The sequence below is a fragment of the Lepus europaeus genome, chromosome 14 (assembly GCF_033115175.1).
Source record: "Lepus europaeus isolate LE1 chromosome 14, mLepTim1.pri, whole genome shotgun sequence".
Classification (NCBI taxonomy): domain Eukaryota; kingdom Metazoa; phylum Chordata; class Mammalia; order Lagomorpha; family Leporidae; genus Lepus; species Lepus europaeus.
Window position 1 is genome coordinate 63,305,345 of NC_084840.1, and position 19,869 is coordinate 63,325,213.

At 42.8% G+C, this 19,869-nt stretch overlaps 1 protein-coding gene across 1 annotated transcript in view; it reads left to right on the top strand.

The window, feature by feature from the left end:
- The window catches only part of DESI2 (desumoylating isopeptidase 2), a 77,690-nt gene extending 58,520 nt beyond the window's left edge, over positions 1–19,170 (top strand). Inside the window, exons 3-5 of the mRNA XM_062210722.1 lie at positions 1,928–2,021; positions 3,223–3,364; positions 15,800–19,170. Of these exons, the coding sequence (XP_062066706.1) occupies positions 1,928–2,021; positions 3,223–3,364; positions 15,800–16,033 (470 nt within the window). The 3' untranslated portion in view covers positions 16,034–19,170. The remainder of the gene's footprint in view (positions 1–1,927; positions 2,022–3,222; positions 3,365–15,799) is intronic.
- The last annotated feature ends 699 nt before the right edge of the window (positions 19,171–19,869 follow it).

Consider the following 19,869-nt stretch of genomic DNA (forward strand, 5'->3'; position numbering starts at 1 on the left):
AGAGTTTTCAGAGATTTGAGTGTTGCTATGAGTGGGATCATAGTCGGTTGCGTTTTGCTCTCATTTGATTTGGATTTAGCTGAATTGGTGTGTTAATCCTTTTTAGCTTGAATTTGTATGATGTGCAGACTGCAGCAGATCCATGTGGCATTTTTCCAATGAAGAAGCTGACCCTCAAAATCTGCCAAGGGTCATATTGCCAATAATTAACAACTAGAATTTCAGCCCAAGTGTCTTCCATGCGCTAATTCCTTGTATAATCATTGCTTCCCTTCATAAAATGAGTTGGAAACATCATTCAAAACATATGTATGTAAACTTTGGGCAAACTAGGACCAAATATTTTCTTGAAAGAGAATTATTAGGGTGGTGCCGCGGCTCACTAGGCTAATCCTCCACCTTGCAGCACCGGCACACCAGGTTCTAGTCCCAGTCGGGGCACCGGATTCTGTCCCGGTTGCCCCTCTTCCAGGCCAGCTCTCTGCTGTGGCCCGGGAGTGCAGTGGAGGATGGCCCAAGTGCTTGAGCCCTGCACCCCATGGGAGACCAGGAGAAGCACCTGCCTTCGGATCAGCGCGGTGCACCGGCCACAGCGGCCATGGAGGGGTGAACCAACGGCAAAGGAAGAGCTTTCTCTCTGTCTCTCTCTCTCACTGTCCACTCTGCCTGTCAAAAAAAAAAAGAATTATTGCTCCCTGAATTTAAAAAACGGGGGAGGGGCGGGGGAGGGTCTTTGTCTTCCTTATTATGACTGGAAAAGTTAAAAATCCAAATAACAATCATTTTTATAAAATTCTAGTACTTAAAAATTTATATTTCAAAGTTGAATGCTAAACATTATCTCTTATCTATATCATGCTGTTTTCTGAGAGGTCTGAATAAAAGTAAATCAAAATTTACTGTCTGCCTTGTTTTTCCCTGTACTTTATCATAAGACCTTAAAGATTATATTTAATAAATTTTAAGTGATGCGACTAACAAACATTGATTTAGAATTTTTAAGTCATTGGGATATCCAGATTGTAGCCAGAGATATGATTTCAGTTGTCCATTTTGTTCTAGATGAGAGTCTACAGCTATGAGAAGGACATACAATCACTAGTACATGTACAGAGCACTGCAAAAAATTCATGGAAAATGGAATCAAGGGTTTATTTTGGTGCAAAAAAAAAAAAAAAAAACCTTGAAATTCATCAATAGGAAGCCTTCAAAAAGTTAATAGAAAATATGTATTATGAAAAAACTGCATGGATTTCAAGAAAATCTTTTTTTTTTCCACCAAAACAAACTTATCTTTTAGTTCCCTTTTTCCATAAGCTTTTTTGAAATACCCTCATAGTTCCTTCCTGGCTAAAGACTTGGTGTGAAAAGTAAGTGTGTGTGTGAGAGGGAGAAAGAGATTTTAAATACATTTATATAGGCATCTTACTCTTGAGAATTGAATTCAGTGTCTCGGGTTTGGTAATGTACTGACTTGTCTCTGACATTAACGAGTCTTGATCCTAGGACCCATGAAAACGCACTAGGATTAGTTTTCTCCAGTGTGAAGTGTGAGTCTGAAATTAGATCACTTTAACTCAGAAAGTGGCAAATCACTGACCTGACCACCTGCTTAGCTTGGCACGATGTAAATGAGAAACTGTGTTTACGTTTGAGTGATAGTTACTCTCCTTTTGCCAATATAAAAAATAAAAGATAATCTTGACTGCTATATTTATCAAGTTTCAGGTCTTGTGACAACTGTTCTATGCTAGTAATAACTAAATGAGATGCTTGTGAAATCATTTAATTATTTAGGTGCTATTAAAGCTAAAAAGGGTGGGAGGAGTCTGTCTTCCTTACTATGACTGGAAAAGTTAAAAATCCAAAGCATTCTGGTTAAATTTTATGCAGTAAATACTAAAAATTATGAGTTTTCTCTTTTCAGAATTTGCTTATGGTGGCCATCCTTACCCTTTTTCTGGAATATTTGAAATTTCCCCAGGAAATGCTTCTGAACTAGGAGAAACATTTAAATTTAAGTAAGTAGGAAGGATACAGTTTTATTACGCTGTCTTAGGTGCCAAAGTTTTATTTTCAGGCATACAGAATTCTTTCTATAGATTAAAATCTAAAAAGTGTAAATGTTTGTTACTTTTAGTTGGCTGGCACTTTAAAATTACATCTATTTACATTGTTGTATAAAGATGGTTATCAACCCCCCCCCCTTCTGCCAAAAAAAAAAAAAAAAAAAAAGCCCTGAAATAAACTTCTGTTGCTTTGTCTACTTCTAAAATGTTATTTAACTCAGGTTCTGCTTCAGAAACTTTTCTATTGATTCCTTCCTCTCAATTTCCTGCTTGGAGAGGAGGAAAGTGTTGTTATGACTTACCTACCAGTGTTAAAAATCTCTTCATTCTCTCAATGAAAGAGACACTGTTTCTAAATTTGAGATAACTAGAGAGTTGATCAACCTGGAGATGATTGTAAAGGTACCTACATCACATGTGATGTTTACTCTAAAATGTGTGGATGTCACTGCACTCAGAGCTTCCTACCTCCTGCGCAGCATTGACATCTGAATGTTACATAAAGTGATATTTAGAATCTTAGCTTCAAGGAGCTTTTAAAAAACTTGTGGGCCTATAATAATAATTTGCCAGAGAAAAAGAGGGAAATGACATTCACAATGTTGAAATTCAGTAGAGAGCTACATCCATAATTCTCTTAGCTTATCACCAAATTGAAATATTTACACATAGGAGTGCTATAATGCCATCCTGATTCCAATCTTTAGGTGTTCCTTTGGCAAGACCACTTGATAAAAGGGTTTCCTAAGTATTTTTTGCTTTCTTAAATGCCTAACTTAAAATCCATTGTTTCTAAGTGAAAATATGGCCAACTTTTGGTGGCAAGTCTAAGCAAACATGTGTTTCATATGGATCTGGGTCTCTAATGATGTAAGTACAATATAATAGCTGTGAAAGTAACTGATGCTATGTTTTTTATGTAATGACATTTCATAAAGAAAATAACTTGTGCATTTGTGTTATTCAGAAGTAGTATACTTATTGTAAATAAGAAAAAGCTAAAGTAATTAAATATTAAACATAAATCTCAATTACCTTTTAGACTTATAATATTTCCAGAAATAAGCAAGTGTTTAAGCATCCTACTTATATAAATACCTGAAAGTCTCACTTCTGTGTTTTTTTTTCTTCCATCCTTTTTTTCTTCTTTAAGAGAAGCCGTTGTTTTAGGAAGCACTGACTTCCTAGAAGATGATATAGAAAAAATTGTAGAAGAACTGGGAAAAGAATACAAAGGCAATGCTTATCATTTGATGCATAAAAACTGCAATCACTTCTCTTCAGCTTTATCAGAGGTAATTTTATCCTAAAAGTTATTCAGATAAGTAGCATGGCTGTCCCACTTATTCACATTATGTAAAATACAGTTTTGTATTTGTCTTTCGTATATATGACCTTTCCCAGCATTGGTATCTTTAGAGTCAGGACAGTTTTTAAATTGTAATTCTATTCATTTCTTTGTACTAGATAGAGAGTAAGTACAAATAATTGTCTCATTATTTTATTGCAACCTGTAAATTTCACCTTAAAATAAATGCCTGAGAGACTTCTGTTTATTGCCTACTAAGATCTCTCTTGGGGTGGGGAGCATTTAGTACAGCAGTTACCATGCTACGTGGGATACCTGCATTCCGTATCAGAGTGCCTGGATTCAGTTCCTGGCTATGGATCTAATTCTACCCTTCTGCTAATGCGTACCCCAGGGGGCGCCAAGTGATAACCCAAGCAGTTGGGACCCCATGGAAGACCTAAATTGAGTTCTGGGTTTCAGCTTAGCCTAACTATGGCTGTTGTGGGTATTTGGGGAGTGAAATAAAGCATTGAAAACAATCTGTGTTAGAAATTTTTAGTAAATTACCAACCTGAATTTTTTTATGATATTAACAATCGACTTTTCCCATGTTAAAATTGTACTCTCCTAACCTGTGATATAGACCATCTCAGCTCTTAATTCCAAGCAGAAAATCAAAACGAGATGGAAGTTAGACCACAAGGGGCCTGCGGCATAGCAGGGTAAGCTGCCAAATGCAGTGCTAGTTTAAATCCTGGCTGTTTCACTTCCGATCCAGGTTCCTGCTAATGCGCCTTGGGAACCAGCGGGAGATGCCCCAAGTGCTTGGTCCCCTGCACTCACATGGGCAGACCTGGATGAAGCTCCTGGCTTTAGCCTGGCCCAGCCCTGGCTGTTATGGCCATTTTGGGGAGTGAACTAGTAGATGGATGATGTCTCTCTCTGCCTTTCAAATAAATAAATAAGCCTTTTTTAAAAAATAGACCATTGGCCGGCGCCATGGCTTAACAGGCTAATCCTCCGCCTTGCGGCGCCGGCACACCGGGTTCTAGTCCCGGTTGGGGCACCAGATTCTATCCTGGTTGCCCCTCTTCCAGGCCAGCTCTCTGCTATGACCCGGGAAGGCAGTGGAGGATGGCCCAAGTCCTTGGGCTCTGCACCCGCATGGGAGACCAGGAGAAGCACCTGGCTCCTGGCTTCGGATCAGCGAGATGCGCCGGCTGCAGTGGCCATTGGAGGGTGAACCAACGGCAAAAAGGAAGACCTTTCTCCCTGTCTCTCTCTCTCTCACTATCCACTCTGCCTGTCAAAAAAAAAAAAAAAGACCATAAAAAGAAAATGAAGGAAATCAAAAAGATCATAGAATAAAGCCTAGAGAATTAAACAGCCTTTGAAGCGCCCCCCAGGCTCTTAGCAGATGACTGCTGTGGAGGGTGTAAGGAAGAGGGTGAGCTGCTATTTCAGTGGCCCTCTGTGCACAATGCTTAGCCACTTGGCCTTTTTCACTTCCTGTGGCTTCTACAGTGTAGTTCTGAAACAGGACTGTGAATTGTCTGTTACTGTGCTTCATGGACCAGCAGCATCTCCCCACCACAGATGAATTGAATCCGAATCTTCGTCAGGTGATTGTTATGATCATGAAAGTTTGCGAAGAATCTCAGGCCTGGTGGATGCTTAGATACCATAGAGATCACCTAGTCGGTTTTCAGGGAAGGAGAAAAACAGTCCTGAGCTTTCTTGACCCCAGACATTGTATTTCTGGGGAATTCATGCCAAGATTCCTAGAATACTAAAATTGGCAGAGATAACAGACAGCATGTAGACTTGCCTCCTCATTTCACAGAGCAGGGAAATGAGCCGCACTGGGGTGAGACTTAGCACAGGTTATGATGGAGACTGAGGTTAGACCCTGACCTCTTGGTCCAGGGTATGTTACACTTAAGCACTCTGACTCACTCCTTCCCAAATTCATAGCTTTATTGAACACAGAAACCAGCACCTCAACCCTGCTCTAGCCCTAAAACTGTATTGCAGCTTTGGGGCCTGAAAGCAGTTCTAGATGTCTGGAGCCATATTCTTAGGCCACAGTGTTTATGCTTTTCCCCATATAAGTGCTAAAACTGTTAAAAGAACTAAGTCCCCAAAAGATGTGTAGATAAATTAACGTGCTTTTACATCTTTGACAATATACTTTGGAGTTGTGGTTCATCTAACTAGTTGTAGTTAGACAAAGTCACAGCTAATTTTGATTCTTTTGTCAGCATTGTTCCAAAAATTCTAATTGTTTTCATTATTTAACATCACAGTGTTACCAGTTCAGATGCTGCTTTATTACAGGGCTTAGCAAACACCAGCCATAGCCTTACAAGCTAAAAATGGTTTTTATATTTTTTAAATGAATGAAAAAAGGAATAAATATGGCCACACATAAATCTAATTTCAATATCCATATTATTGGGTATTGGAATACATACCCATGATGTTGGAACACAGCCATTTTTTTTTAACCTGTCATCTTGGACTGTGTCAGACTGTATCAACATAGTTGTAACGAAGACCAGAAATATTCCCGACAGAGCCTGAAAGAGTTATTCTGTGGCCCTGAACAGAAAAAGTTTCCCGCCTCCACAAGTTACATCCATTGGATTCATTCAAATTGGCTTGAACAATGAAGCAACATAATTGTCTCACAAAACAGGAAATCCAGAGTAACGGGAATCCAGAGGCTTCCCTGTCAGTGTGGTCAGTGTCTCAACAGTGTGTGGCATCAGGGGCCTGAGGTCTTTTCATCTCTCTCAAATTGTCATCCTTAGGATGTCGACCCTGCCCTCAGACTAGCTCCCTTTGTGGATTTCACATAGCTGCTGCAATTTTACGTGCAGCATCCAGAGGAAGGAAGAAAAGTGCCTCTCCCTCTGGCTCTGTTAAAACAGCGAAGCTTTTTCAAAGGACCTCCCTTTTTGCCTTCCCTTCCAAAAGCAGGCCATGTTTCATAGCAAGAATTGGATCAGATGCCCAATTCTAAATCAGCAGCCAAACGACTGTCATACCATGACTAAATGCAGTTGGTCTAATCTGAATTCTTTAATACTTTCAGTGGAAAATGTAAAACCTGTATAGAAGTAGAGAGGCTTGTATGATGAGCCCTTTTTACCTATCACTTGCATACGAAAATTACCAGCTCATGGCTAACCTTGTTTCACTCTGAAATACCAGCCCCTTCCCAGATTATTTTAAACACATCCCAGGTACCATTTAATTTCAGTTATATTTCATGCCACAGCTTTAAGAGGTAAATTGTTTAACAGAGCCACAACATTCTATCACACCTAAAAAATTAACATTCATTCCTTAATATTATCCATATAAACAATGTCCAGATTTCCCCAGTTGTCATTTTGAATGAGAATCTAAACAAAGTCCCATATAGCCAATTACCTGAGGGACAGTATAGATGGAAAAGGTGAGATAGATGCTTGATTCTTTGCCTTTGCTTACTGGTTTGCAAACAGTGCATGGATTCCTATGGAGAAAAGAGCTGAAACTGCTGTCCATAGAAAGGCCTCCCTCCATGGTTGTCCTGCAGCTGGCATCTGGGAACTGGAGATTTCCAAGACCTCTCACGGTCCCTGGAACTGACAAGAGCGGTTCACTGTGCACCTGTTTGTGCAGATAATCTGACTTAGGTGAAACACCTAAGTCTGAAAATCTAGATTTTTGGTGCATTCCAGCCAGAACACAACTGCATGACCAGACAATCTTGAGTACAGAGAAATTAGGATGTCCTGTGTGACTCCTCTTGGGGGGAGGAACCCTTAAAACTGGCAGTTGACTTCCTTCAAACGAAGTCCCATATACCTTTTCCCTTGGCTGATTTTGTTAATATATAGTTTGGTTACCATGAGAACACTTACAAGCTAATATCTGTTGGGTCCTAGTCCTGGTCAATCACCAAACCCGGGCAGTGGGGGAGGGCATGGGGGTGTCTTAGAGACTCCTGACTCACTGAAACATGGCAAAAGGACTGTTTGAGAAAAGAAAGGTTGAAGGGGAAGGGAGTATGGGGAACGCTGGTGCCTGTGGAGTCACCCATGATATGAAATATAAGCTGAGCTGTGGTCTTTTTGTGAGAGGTAAAAGTTACTGTGGAATTTCCAAATGATAGATTCAGCTCCAGGAGAGCTGACTCACTGAATCCCTTGGCTACTTTTGGCTATGCTGGCTAACGAGAGGGGCAAAAAAAGTACAGCCCAGTGATACCTTTGGTTTCTGTTCATTCAAGGTAGGAAGCCCAAAAATTCCCAAAGATGAACTTAGTTTGGCCAAAAAATGTTAAACATTTGTCTTGTTTACTCCTTAAAAATAGGAAGGAGGAGTGTTGAATCAGTTCCCAGGGCTGGAGCAAAGTGCCTTTCTTTAGCCTGGCTGCTACCAAGTCTACCCCAGCCCGTTCCCACCCCCATTTCAACCAGGATCTTCCCAGGAGCTGCAATGTTAAACCTTTAAGTGCTAAATTTACTACTGAGGGTTTGAACCCCTCTGCAGTGAGGAATGAAAGGAGGGAATTCTCTGACGGCTTTGTATTTTGTGGCTGTCGCATCTATGGATGTACGATAGGAACTGATCCAGAATATTTTATGCTTGTAATTTAGAGATGCTACAGGGTCATCTCAGGGAGTGCTGCAAAAGTGGACACAACTTACCTGCTTTTACTTTGGTAGGGTGGGTAGTTTAAGTCCTCCGAGTATTAAAATAAGTCTCTGTAATTGATGGTTTTTACTGTGATTTTTGCCTGTTGGAGCCTGTGGGGAAAGGGGAGACAACATAAAAAGAAAAGCAATCTCCAGATGGAAACACGCTTTTAAAGTTTTGGAAAGCAGTTTTTAGTTGCTAATGAGCCCTTGTAAAATCAGATGTCTGACCCGCAGAGGCTGGTGATTACCCAACTCGACATGCACATTTTTGAGTGGGCTTTGGAAAGGGCTTAGGAAAGCTTTGCTTGCCACTTGAACTTGGGAACATGGCTGTCTGGCCCTCCAACATCACAGCTTTTGTGCTGCCAAAGAAAAGACCCTGGCTTTTTATAGAATCTCGAATTCACAAATCCTAATTGCTGGGCTTGAATCTTAAGCGAAAACCTGACATTGTCTACCACACACTGTTCTGGCTCACCACAAGCTGAGTTGCACTGAAAGCAGCTAAAAGGCTCAGGAAACAGGACTTATACAAGAACAACTTCTCTGTGGGACCACCTGAAATCAAGCGCCGATCACGTCTCTACATCTGATGCAGGGACGAATTGCGTTCCTCATTTGTGATTATTGCCAAAAGCTACAAGTTGGGGGAAAGCACATCACCAGGACTGTGACCCCATCCCTGCTCCCGATGGACCTCACTTCCCACACTGTCCCAAGGCAGTGCCACTGCAGTAGACTTAGGACTTCTTCTATTGGTGGCAGTGTGCAACAGTTGACTGATGGCCTAGCTCCGCTCCCTGACATTTCTCCTGGTGCACACACCCTTTAAGGCAGCTTGAGTACTACATACAGCTATCCCCAGAAATGGAATGATTTATTTTATAGACCTGCCACTAGATAAATGATCAGAATGAAAAGAGTAAGTGGTTCTACAATTTTTTTTGGTTTTTGGTTTTTTTTTTTTTTTTTTTTTTTTTTTTTTTTTTTTTTTTCTGAAAACTGAAGATTACTCCGAGCCAAGTCCTACATGAAATGTCTTTCTGGTTAAGTTACATAAAAAATATTTTCCTGTTGTCCCTATTCAGCACGTCCCTTCCAGATGAGAGTGGGCGAAAATTTGTAAAATGTGAAGTGAGCTCAGTGGGACATAGTGATTTTGTAATGATAACAAACAAACTCTTGCCCTTGGGAAGGTTCAGAGGAGGAGGAGGAGGATTTATTTTTCAAATACCGAACATTTGTTTTTCAATATTGCCTCTCTGCTCTTCCTAAAGAACTGCCTGTGCCACCTTCTGAAGCTGCTGCAAGCATTTTGCACACAAACAGGCTGCTGAGCCTCTGCTCACAGCTGACCGTGCTGGCCATGACACAGCCAGGAGCAGCCTCAGCTCCCACACTTCCCACACGTACCACACGTACCACTCGCAGGTGCCAGCCACACACGAGGGGCTGTTAACCCGATGTCTTGGACAAACACACCTGGAGCTGACTGCCTTCACTGTGCCTCAAAGACAAAGACTCAACTGATTTCTCAGACTGGTTGGTAACATGGAAGGTACTCCAGACCTCGCCCAGTTTTCCCCTAATTTTTATATCCTTTCACTGTAGTAAATCCTATCCATGAATACAACTACACGCCGAGTTCTGAGTGTCCTCTAAGCAAATCAGTCAAACCTGGAAATGGCCTTAAGAACCTCTGACAGTTGCCTAGCATTCTCTACAGATGACCAGTTTTGTCTTTTCCATTTTTAGAAATTTAATATACTGAATTTCCCATCTTCCCATTTCAAAATACTGTATGTTTCATTTCAGTGCAGTTACTATTCTTGTCTCATTTTTGATCAATGAGAACCTCTTCAGGTTACGTCCTGAATCTTTTGAATTGGTCACAATAATCTTTGATAGCCTCTTTGTTTTCTGATGTCACAAGATATTCAACTCATCTATGTATTTCCTTTTTCAGAACTGGTTGGTTGGTTCCAAACAGAAAACATGAGACACCTTATCTGGATATTAGGGTTGCTCATTACTACTAAATTGGTGATTATTTCTAGATTTTTGTCCTCCCAGTGGGTACAACTAGGATGTTTTTACAGGTTCATGGTGATATTTCTACTACAGATTCAGGCTGCAAGTTGTGCTTAACCTCATCAATATAACACCTAAATCTTAAGTTAAAAATCCCCAATCTTAACAATAATATAGGCCAGCGCCGCAGCTCAATAGGCTAATCCTCCACCTGCGGCGCTGGCACACTGGGTTCTAGTCCCGGTTGGGGTGGATTCTGTCCCGGTTGCTCCTCTTCCATGCCAGCTCTCTGCTATGGCCCGGGAGTGCAGTGGAGGATGGCCCAAGTGCTTGGGCCTTGCACCTGATGGGAGACCAGGAGAAGCACCTGGCTTCTGCCTTCGGATCAGCGCGGTGTGCCAGCCGCAGCAGCCATTGGAGGGTGAATCAACAGCAAAGGAAGACCTTTCTCTCTGTCTCTCTCTCACTGTCCACTCTGCCTGTCAAAAATAAATAAATAATTACTCTTTTTAAACCCCTCTTTACCTAAAACAACTTTACAGTAATTGTGTCACCACAACCAGCAATATGATCATGGGAAAGGTGAATTTTTTGGTAGTTCTTTCTATCTTTAGGGTATGGTATAATGTGGAATGTCAAACTGTATTCTACAGTTAACTGGAAAAATTAATTTCTATGTGGGTTATACCACCAACTCCATACAGTTAGGTTCCTTTATCTTTTCCAAAGAAACTGCGTTTTTAGTTTTGTTTTATACATATGTACATAAAATCTTTCCATGGTACCACAGTCTAATATAAAAAAACAAGTATAGGGGCCAGCACTGTGGTGCAGCGGGTTAATGCCCTGGCCTGAAACACTAGCATCCCATATGGGCGCCAGTTCTAGTCCCGGCTGCTCCACTTCCAATCCAGCTCTCTGCTATGGCCTGGAAAAACAGTAGAAGATGGCCCAAGTCTGGCCCTCCTCCTTGGACCTCTAGAGATGTAAGAATAAACGTGCAATACTTGAAACCACCAAGTTTCCACTGATTTCCAAGTCAGTACAGACACTGGTATCCAGATGCTGGGTGCTCCTAACACAAATACCTAAAATGGTAGCAGTGCCTTTGGAATTCGGTGATAAAGGTTGGAATGATTTTGAGGGGTTTAATAGGAAAGGCCAACATGAGCTGAATAGAATTGTTAGTAGAAATATAGAATTTGGGTTTTTTTAAATGAACATGTAATGCTTGTGCATTTTTATGGGGAATTAAATGTAATACTAGCCAGGATTCCAAGGGAAATGAGGAATGTGTTATTGGAAACTGGATAAAAGGAAGTCTTTGATATATAGTAGCAGAGGCTTAACTGAATCACCTCCTACAGTTATATGGAAAGCAAAAATTCTAAGTAATAAACTTAAATGCCTAGTTTTGGAGATTGTCAATTTTTAACAAAAGACATTTATTTGAAAGGCAGAGCAATGGACAGAGAGATCCTCTATCTGCTAGTTCACTCGCTGATTGGCCTCAACAGCCAGATCTGGGCCAGGCCGATGGCAGGATCGGAAGCAGAGCAGCAGGACTGACCTGGCCCTCTGACGTGGGTGCCGGACTTGCAGGGCAGCTCACCCTTCTGCACCACAATGCCGGCCCCTCTAGGGATTTTCAAGAAAAGTGCCGAAGGTGCAGTCTGCTTTCTTGCAGCTTGTGGTAAAATGTGAAAAGAACAATGAGAGAACTGTTGAGCAAAAGAATGAATCAGTGTGTGATGAACTGGTACTTTCTCAGCCTATCCAAAGCACAGACGGTGCTAAAATTAGGAGCTTCGCTGTTAGGAAAGCATGCCACAGACAGAAAGACCAGGGTAGGACGGGCTGGGTATGCTGAAGAGATCAAGTGTGACTCATGGATCCCCTTGACCGTCTCAGCAGAAAGCAGAACTAGAGCTGGGATTACCCAGGAAACTCTGGAGGAACCCCTGGTCTCATGGAGTGGATATCACAGTGTTTTTGAGAATTTTATATTAGCAGAAACACTACCAGCTTAGACTGAAAGGGACAGAAAGGACAACATGAAATAAGACTTTGGACTTCCAAAATTCAACAGGCTGGAGAAAAAGGAAGGATAACTCCAAGAACATAATCAAGGACCCAGAGGGCAGAAGGAAGGCCACAAAGCTTACTCCCAGGCCTTGGAACCTCGTGGAGGTTGCCCCATTGCATTTCCGTCATTGGATTGCTTGGGACTTGCACCTCCTTTCTTTCCATTTTCTCTTAGAACTGGAATGTCTATAGCAATTGTTTCTGGGCCTCTACCATCACGATAGCCCAGAAACATCCCGTATATGCTTCTCTCCACTTTACTTTTGTTACTTAACAGTATAGTAGTGCCCCCTTATGCAGAAGGGATGTGTTCCAAGACCCCAGTGTCTGCTTGAAACCGTGGTTAGTATTGAACCCTGTCTGCCTGGATGCCTTCTTCCTATACATACATTTCCTGTGATAGAGTTTATGAATTTATAAATTAGCACACTAATCGAGATCAAGAACCAAAATAGCAGTGATATGTGAATGATTTTTCTGTCTTGAAAGAATCGAGAGATAATATTTTCAGACATCAGTTGACCTCAAGTAACTGCGACTCCAGGAGACAAACCAGGGATAAGAGGGGGCTACTTTACTGTTATGTACAGGTGCTTGTTTTATAGCAATATATTTATTCCTCATTTCTCAGCTGAGTAGTCCCCATGTGGATGTACCATATCTATTCTATTCAACCAGTTTCCTTTTAATGACACTTTATGTTTAGTCTTCTGCTATTAACAAAAAGTGCTGCATTGAATAATACTATCTGTATGTCATTACATACATATTGCTGGATTGAAGCTTAAATGCAAAAGCATTCTTACCGTATAAGCCAGATATGATTTCACCACTAGCAATTCAGGAATCAAAGACAGAATGAAGCCCAGTAAGAAATACATTTCCTATTATGACCCAGTTTGTGCACACACAAGGACACATGCATGCAAAACTAAAACAGGTATCACAGTTACTTCACTGTGGAAAATCTTTCATTTTTAAGATTCAGATTGCAATGCTAAATGATTTATCAGTGGGTCTTGATGCAAAGTTGTAAAAACATTGATTTGACCTAAGAATTGGCACACTTGTTACAAGAGCCACAAACAGTAAAGGTTTGAGGCATGTGGACTACCCATGGCCTCAATTCTGTATTACTGTAGCCCAAGAGCCTTAAGCAGTATGTAAGCAACGTGGCTTGGTTCTGTTCCAGTACAGCTTTGTCTACAAAAACAGGTAGCTGTAGATTTTAGAACTCGGTTCTAACCGGCGCCATGGCACAGTAGGTTAATCTTCCGCCTGCAGCACTGACATCCCATATGAGCACCGGTTCTAGTTCCAGCTGCTCCTCTTCAATCCAGCTCTCTGCTGTGGTCTGAGAAAGCAGAAGATGGCCCAAGTCCTTGGGCCCTGCACCCACATGGGAGACTGGGCAGAAGCACCTGGCTCCTGGCTTCAGATCGGCGCATCTCCAGCTGTTGCAGCCATTTGGGGAGTGAACCAGCAGATGGAAGACCTCTCTCTCTGTCTCTACCTCTTTCTCTAATTCTGTCTTTCAAATAAATAAATCTTTAGCCTAAAACAGAGTTTTGTTTTTTTTAATCAAGGTACATTCCCAGGAGCTGGGATGAAGTTAGTGCCTGTGACACATGGCTGTATGGAGGAGGGTAGATTACTGAGGAAAATTGGAACTTTGAAAAAGAATGGAGGGGCTGGCGCTGTGGTGCAGCAGGTTAACGCCCTGGCCTGAAGCGCCAGCATCCCATATGGATGCCAGTTCAAGTCCCAGCTGCTCCACTTCCCATCCAGCTCTCTGCTATGGCCTGGGAAAGCAGAAGATGACCCAAGTCCTTGGGCCCCTGCACCCATGTGGGAGACCTGAAGGAGGCTCCTGGCTCCAGATCGGCACAGCTCCGGCCGTTGCAGTCAATTAGGGCGTGAACCATCGGGTGAAAGACCTCCTCCTCCCCCTCCCCTTCACTCCCACTTCTCTCCCCCTCTGTAATTCTTTCAAATAAAACCTTTTTAAAAAATGGAGAAAATGGCTGCTGCCTAGTTAACAGCAGCTAGTACATTCACTTGAACAGTCTTAATCAACACTTAAATGATTAAACTCCAAATATGCAGATGCCCCTAAATATATCTCAGGTATAAAATGTAATATTTCTGTAGTGGTGTTTTTAAGAGTAGATAAATGGGAATGATGTAGTCATTGCTTAGCTTTTGTCCCAGATCTAGCTCATGAACACATTCTTCAAATATTTTTAGGTATCTGCCTCCCTGTCTGCCCCCAGGCACTGTGGCAGGTGCTAGTGAATCCACAGTGATAAGCACAGGCTACCTTCCCTCAAGTAAAACCACTTCACTTTCCATACAGTTAAGACAGAGACATACTTAAAGGGCCAAATTGTTAGAGAAATAATTACAAATGCCAGCTTATTTAAATTTTAGCCTGTTTTTAGACATGAAATCTTTGAAGTTTCTTTCCAAAGTCAATGGCTAAGATGTGCAGTTTTGTTTTTATTTTTATTTGACGGGTAGAGATATAAAGAGACAGAAAGGTCTTCCTTCTGTTGGTTCACTCCCCAAATGGCCGCCACGGCCGGCACTGCACCAATCCAAAACCAGGAGCCAGGTGCTTCTTCCTGGTCTCCCATGCGGGTGCAGAGGCCCAAGCACTTGAGCCATCCTCCACTGCCCTCCTGGGCCACAGCAGAGAGCTGGACTGGAAGAGGAGCAACCGGAACTAGAACCTGGTGCCCATATGGGATGCCGGCTCCACAGGCGGAGGATTAACCAAGTGAGCCACGGCGCTGGCCCCTGTGCAATGTCTTAAGATGGCCCTTCCACATCCCATGAATCTGAAGGCAAAACCCCAAAGCGGCAGTGAAGCATGAGCTTAGCTCAAGCCCAGTGTGAGAAGGGGAAGAGGACAATAAGAGGTAAAGTTCGTACTAGAAAGACTGCAGTAAAGGGGTTGTGGGCACAAGGATGAGAAGCAGGCGAATACTGGGAGACCATCAGTTCGGAGGGATTCTAGTGCTACTGGGGTTTCAGACTGAAGCTTAACCAGGCTTCCATGGCTTGCTCAGACCACAGCCCTGCTTCTACTAAGGAACCACAGCCAGGTTTTAATTTGGGCAAACACTTCCTTCTGGGCCACCCTGAGCTTCCTTGAAACAAGTGGGTCAGGGACGGAAGTAAAGGGGTGAAATGTAGGCCGGGAGAAGAGGAGCCCTAGAGACTGGGGGGAAATGGAAATGACTATGAAAACGGAGAAACGTCTACAACCCACTGCTTCAGCTGCCTGGGCCTTCTGCTACTCCGCCAGCATGTTGCGTTAACAAAGCCATCTTTTCTTACGCGGCGTTCAGAGTATTCCCACAGGTGTCTCAAAGCAATTCAGGAATCAAAGACAGAATGAAGCCCAGTAGAATTAGCTTATTTTTACTGATCTATAAAACAAGCAGTTTGACAAGGTTCTTCAGTAAGCAAAGGAAGGAAGGAAAGGAGCTGACGGTAGGGGCCCCAGGCTCCTAAGTTAAGGAGCTGCCTGTTTTCAAAAGCCCAGAGCAACCATCCTGAAGCCTTGCCAGTGGACCGGGTTACCCTAACCTCTCACCTAACACAGAACTCTTTGTCCTCTGTAGATTCTTTGTGGGAAAGAGATTCCTCGCTGGATCAATCGACTTGCCTACTTCAGCTCCTGCATACCCTTTCTACAGAGTTGCCTCCCGAAGGAGTGGCTCACGCCAGCAGCCCTGCAGTCTAGCGTCAGCCAGGAGCTGCAGGACGAACTGGAGGAAGCAGAGGATGCCGCCGCCTCCGCTTCCATGGCAAGCAGTGCGGCGGGCTCCAGAGCTGGGCGCCACACCAAGCTATGAAGATTCTCTCCAAAGTCACACTTCAGAACTGTCTCTGGCAGGTGAATATCACTAGAGAAAAGTAAACAGAGTAAGCGTCCTTTGGATATTTTGTATGCAAAGATGGCTCTCCCCCAAATCCCAGTTTTTCAGCTCAGGATTATATTTGTAATCAAAAAAAAAGAAAAATCACTTGGCGCAGGAGGGAGAACTTTGTATGAAGCTGCCCTCTGATTTTTTTACCCACTTGTAAATTTCGATTTACTTCTTCTGTTTTATACGAGCTCTGTTAAGTTATGTTTACAGTATTTTGTATCGCTGTTTACAAATCTTGCATGGACTCCTGCCACCGTGAAAGAAGAAAATCTTCATGTCTTCGAAAACTAGGCAGGCAATCTTTGTACACTTCTGACAATTGCCAGAGCTATGGCATAAATAATAGGCACAGTGTACTTCACACAGTCAGAGTCAGCATTACCTGCTTAAGGACTGTTTGTTGGGTTTGTTTATTTTGTTAACATGTGGGCACCGGGATACCGGCCTGAGGTGAGGGAGCACACGTGCAGCCCAGTTCTGTCCCACTCCCTCCCACTCCGAGTAGCACACTCCTGTGGTGCCCACAGAACGGTCGCTTTCATCCCAAATCCCCGTCCGCCTAGGCAGGGAGGTGCATACCTGTTTCTGTCTGGCTTCGATGCCTCGGGTTCTATACTTAGATGTTTTTCCTTACAGATATTCTTGTTAGGAACTGACAAGTGTTTTTGCACATGTTTGGGGAGGAACTTCATTTGTATTCCGATACATACTTATTTCCTCCCTGCACAGGGTTTTGTTGATGGGGTAGGGATATCCTAAGTGTAGCCTTCTGAGTAGCAGTGTGAGTTGACATTCAACTGCTTTTAACTATTCAGGCTACCTTTTTATACCAGACCTTGAAAACTAGTCCTAAGTAAAGTACCCCAAAAAGGTTATTCTTTGATATTTCCTACTTTTTATGTACCATATCAGAAAGAATCTGTCAGAGGTTATTAGTTATTATGGGAGTAGTTTCACCTCACAATAGAATGCCTAGTCTCATTGACTTCTGGTTGAAGAATCCTATTTTGTATCTTAAAAATTCATCTTTTATGTTCTCTCAAATGTATGTCTCTTACATAACATACTCTAAGATTGTTTAAGTTGTCATCGCAGATAAATCCTCGTTAGCAAGGAATCTGTCTGCCCAAGTCTACTCCCAGCGTGACCCTTGGATGTAAGAACCAAGTCATTTCATGTGAAATTCACTTTTCTGCCTTAAGAATGAATGTCCTACGTGAAATATGGATGAAGTGCATAAAAAGGCAGTGAATTCAGCTTTATATATATATATATATATTGTTAGTTTTAGAGTTATTTACATTTATTTAAACTTTTAGATTGGATTGTTTGCTATTGCTCTGTGTGAAGATACATATCTTTTAGTAAACTACATTTATAACTTTTCCATAAGCTGATTTTGATTCCTTTTATCAACTTAAGCACACCCTGTTCCTAGGGAAAATCAACCTTGGGTTGTAAGCACTGGCCTGAGGAAAATGAAGCCACTTCACCTAATTTGTGCTTTTTGACTGTTGTGTTTCCAGAGAGGAAAGTCTTTACAGATTACTCTCAGTTCTTTGGGGCAGAGCACTTGTTCTGAGAGACATGTTAGAAGGAAGGAAATGTGTGACCTTTATGAAATGTTGACTTGGTTCAGGTCTAAAGTGAGATTTGGGAACAAAACACTAAGGCGCTGGCAGTGAGCCATTCCCTAAAAACAGAGTCCTGTCACCAACAGCCAGGTTAGGGGAAAGTGTTTGATGCAGTTGGCTTGGGATTTTTTTTTGCAGTACTCTAGTGGATTACAGTTCTTCTAATCCATTCAAGTGTACATTTCAGCCTGCACTCCCGCCACACAGGAGCAGCTGTTGCTCAGACGCTCCGTGGTGAGCAGCCAGGACATATGTGTCCGTGCCTCCCCAGACCCAGCAACGCAGCACACAGACGCCCTTGTTGTCATTTTGTTGTTTCATCTGCGGCATCTGGAATTTCAGAATAGTGTAGAGTCCTAGTAGAAATAGGTAACGGCCTAAGTCCAGTTCCATACTAACGATCAGCAGACAAAATTCTGGACATGACGTTCCTTGCAGTCGAATTGTACCTTGGTCTGAGAAACGAAGAAACAGGTCCTTCTCTACAGCTCAGACTGAGAATGGATTTAATTACCACTTACCCAGCTGTTCTTGCCCTTGGAGGAACACGATCTAGTTCTCAACCTGATCTCTGTTAAGAAGTCTTGTATCAAAAATCCAGTCATTAATTATACATGTGATACGATGGAGTCAGACACTCTGTTGTTGTAACCAAGAGAAACATCCCCTCATGGTGGATTGGACAGCAGTGTAGTGACAGGGGGTTTACATACCTTTCGGTTCATTTTAATCCCAAGAAAGGGGCGTCAGCCTCGGAAAGTGTGACTTGCGAGTCTGCAGAAGGCGGTGGTACAGTCCTGCAGAGCCTGCACTTGATGCCTGAACTCCAGCCAATTAGAGCTCTGACCCAAGCAATAGCGCAAGTTACGCATCACCAGCATTTGTCCAGAGCAGGGATTCTGGCTTCCATCAGCTGACAGCATTGCGTGTATGCAGAGTTTGACCACCACAGACAGCTCCAGGACTCTGTGTCCGTGACATTTTCCCACCACAAAACGGGTAGAAGCACATTCACTGCTTCAGGGTTCTGATCTGTGTTTTTTCTTATGACTCCATTTCTGTAGGACACTCTGTTAACTTTGGACCATGCTGTGTTTTCTTGATCATCTTTTTAAGTTTAAAAGACTCAAGTTTTGTTCAGCAGGCTGGCCATACTGCCATCATAACCCCCTCTTCTTCAGTGTGGTCTTAGAGTAGCTCCAAACTTGATTGTCTGCTCCGTTGATGCATACCCGTCTTCACTGTTGGAAAGGTGTAAGCTGTCAGAGAGCTCCATGGACCTGAAGATCATTTCTTGTGCAGTTGAATGCAAGTGTACTGTCATTCATAGTGTTTATATACAAATACCAGGAATCTTCACTTTTGCTACCTTGATATAGCATTGGGCTATCATGTTGCAACATTGAAATACATCAGTTTATTAAAAAAAATACTTTTGTAAGAAATGTTGTCTAGTGTTTTCTGACTTTCAGGAGACGACTGTTGTGTTTTGTGTGTTGGGGGTGAGGGAGGGGGTGGTATTTTCAAAACCCAAGAATCCCACCTGCTGTGCAAGAACATGGCTAGCTCCTCTCCGCCATGTCTTTCTCTTACATTCACACCTATGGTCACGTACACTCCTCTCCTGCTCATAGGCCGCAGTGCAGCCCAGGCCTCTGGGGAATGGTAGCAGGGCAGAACCAGAGGGCCCCTTCGCTGAGAGTGCAGAGTCACCACACACAAGCACAGAAGCCAAAGACACTGGGCTCCTCATTTCCTGTGAACCTGTTCTGCTGCTGTGTGCGATCTCCAGCCTTCTCTTGAGTTAAGTGGTGGTAAATAAATGAATGGCAGTGGTCTGTGGTCTGTCAGTGCCGAGCCACTGTCTAGTAAGGATGATCGACAAGTCATTTTGTCCTCACCTCAAGGGTAAGAGCCAGGGGCAGGTGTCTGGCCACATCCCTTATCAGAGCGCCTGGGTTCAAAGTGCCAGCTGTTGTTTCCAATTCCAGCTTCCTGCCAGTGCACATCCTGGGAGGCACAGGCAATGGCTCAGTATTTGGGTCCCTGCCACCCATGTGAGAGAACCAGACTGATTTTTAGTCTCTTGGCTTTTAGCCTGGCCCAGCCCCAGCTGTTGTAGACATT